At 40.6% G+C, this 2243-nt stretch overlaps 1 protein-coding gene across 1 annotated transcript in view; it reads right to left on the bottom strand.

Moving 5' to 3' along the window:
• Positions 1 to 881: 881 nt before the first annotated feature.
• Positions 882 to 2243, bottom strand: part of LOC123979950 (scavenger receptor cysteine-rich type 1 protein M130-like) — a 64530-nt gene continuing 63168 nt past the window's right edge. Inside the window, exons 12-13 of the mRNA XM_046064060.1 lie at positions 1092 to 1186; positions 882 to 977 (exon numbers count right to left, since the gene is read on the bottom strand). Of these exons, the coding sequence (XP_045920016.1) occupies positions 882 to 977; positions 1092 to 1186 (191 nt within the window). The remainder of the gene's footprint in view (positions 978 to 1091; positions 1187 to 2243) is intronic.

Raw genomic sequence — 2243 nt, 5'->3', positions numbered from 1 at the left:
GCAACTTCATTAATTACAAAATGATTTAATGTAATTATGAAATAAGCTAAAAGCTAAAAGAATAATTCCTTCATGACAAAATGTTCTGTATCCACAAATATGAAATTGTTAAAAACTAAAACATTAGTTGCAGTTTTTGGCATTTTGAGGGTGGAAAAGAAAGAAAAAGAAAGAGGGGACTCCATTCCACGCTATGTTGCTCTGTTCTTTTCTTTTGTAGAACCTTGTTGCTGATTTGTATTTTAATAAAAGACACTTTGAGTAGAGAATCTTAAAGATTATTTTCCCCTCTTCCCCCTCCTGCTGCCAGGTAAGGTTCATCCACACTGCCTACACCTGCATGCCTCATAACTGACAACCAGGAATCTGGTCTTTGGGTGATGACACGAGAGAGAGCGGGGTTTCCTTTGGCTTAACGCTAAAAACTTGAAGCAAAATTATTATGAATACACAAAATTAACTACAAAAAGGTGTTTTTGCCAAACTGAACCAAATTAGTGTCTCCAGCCCTCGATGCCTCCAGATCTACAGATCCAGCAGCAGGTGGTTCTGTGACACGTTTCTTCTCTGATCTCAGGATTCAGATGTTCACGTGTCACTTACTTAGTTTTAAAATGAAACTCTATATTTGTGAGGACTTTTTAAAGCTTGACGTCTTCAGGAGGAACCAATGGGCTTGGAGCTGAGAGCCACAGAAAGGAAGTCTGAAAATACTTCTTGCTGACACTTGCTATTTTCATGTTGAGAGTAATAAAATGTTTCTAATGTAATCTAATAATTCCAGACGAATTGTTTAAAGGGACCATCAGTATAAAAGTGTAAAATCCTGGACTGAGCTGATGGTGGGTTGTGTGGCAGCTGAGATGAACTTCTTGGAGGTCCTACTCTGCTCCTTCTTCTTCAGTCGGCCCTCCTTCAGCTGCAGAAAAAAACAGGGTATGATAACCCAGCTCAAAGTCTTCCTGCCTCCTTCTGGCCTGGAGAGACATGACAGCACACATGAGAGTTAGTGCATCACTCCTCCTCTTCTTCAGTAAACACAGACCGAGTGCTTCATCTCAGTCCTCTGAACAACAGACACGTGTCAGTACCTTATAGTAGAAATAAAGGGCAGCAGTCACCAACACCAGCAGCAGCAGCAGAGTCAGCGGCAGGACGACCAATATGATGAGAGGAACTGTTGGATCTGATCAAACACATGGACAGTCATCACATCACATACCATCATGAGTCCATCAGCTCCCATTAAACACAAACTGTAAAGACCTGAAATGTTCCAAAACCACTTCAGCATGGAGCTGTGGGATTCTGTCCGTCAGTAATCTCTATAAACAGATATCTGAACGCAGTATGGAGGCAGGGGACCAGGTTTTGGTATCGGCAGAGTCTGTACAGAGAGCAAAGGACACACTGGAGACATTACTGTCATACATGATGTCCAGGGCTTGACATTAACTTTTTTACTCACTAACCAATGTGGCTAGTGGTTTTACAAAGTCACTAGCCACACTGTTGGTTGTTGGGAAATTACATTTTATACGATTAAAGTTGACTATGGCACGCTTAAATTGGCATGCTAAAATGTACTAATATTATCATTAGCTCTGACAAGGTTGTGTGTAAAGCTCCTTTTTAAAAAAAAAGTCTATTAAGATAAAAACATTAAAATAGCAGCACTAAACTAAAAACAAAATTCACCAGAAACATTGTTTAAATCCTAGGCTAAATACTGTAATACAGAGTAGAAAAGTTATCTGCTTTAGAAACAAAAATGAAATAATCACACACAATTAAGGCAATAGGATTAAAATGTATAGGCCTATCCCTGCAATGGACTGGCGACCTGTCCAGGGTGTACCCTGCCTTTCGCCCAATGTAAGCTGGGATAGGATCCAGCCCCCAGCAAACCTGTACGCAGGATAAGCGGTTGACGATGGATGGATGGATGGATGGTATAGGCCTATATCATTTTTGTGGACTTTTGGAGTGTTTGTTTTTCCTCAGAGCTCTGACTGGATTTATGTTTATCATCATGAAGCTCTGCAGTAGCTCTTTTTTTTTTTTTTTTTTTTTTTAAACCTGTCCTGCCCAGCAGCCTGGTATAGAGTATAATGACTCCTTTGTCTGTTTTATTATTTATTTAATTATGTATTGATTTGTCACCGGGCCGGACAGGGGGGCAGACACGGGGATGGGGGGGCACAAACAGACAGCACAGAGAAAGGACAACACCTGCAAGAGAA

This window comes from Micropterus dolomieu, linkage group LG12, assembly GCF_021292245.1.
Source record: "Micropterus dolomieu isolate WLL.071019.BEF.003 ecotype Adirondacks linkage group LG12, ASM2129224v1, whole genome shotgun sequence".
In the NCBI taxonomy this organism is placed as follows: domain Eukaryota; kingdom Metazoa; phylum Chordata; class Actinopteri; order Centrarchiformes; family Centrarchidae; genus Micropterus; species Micropterus dolomieu.
The sequence above is the reverse complement of the archived record's forward strand: the minus strand, read 5'-3'. Positions and strand labels throughout refer to the sequence as shown.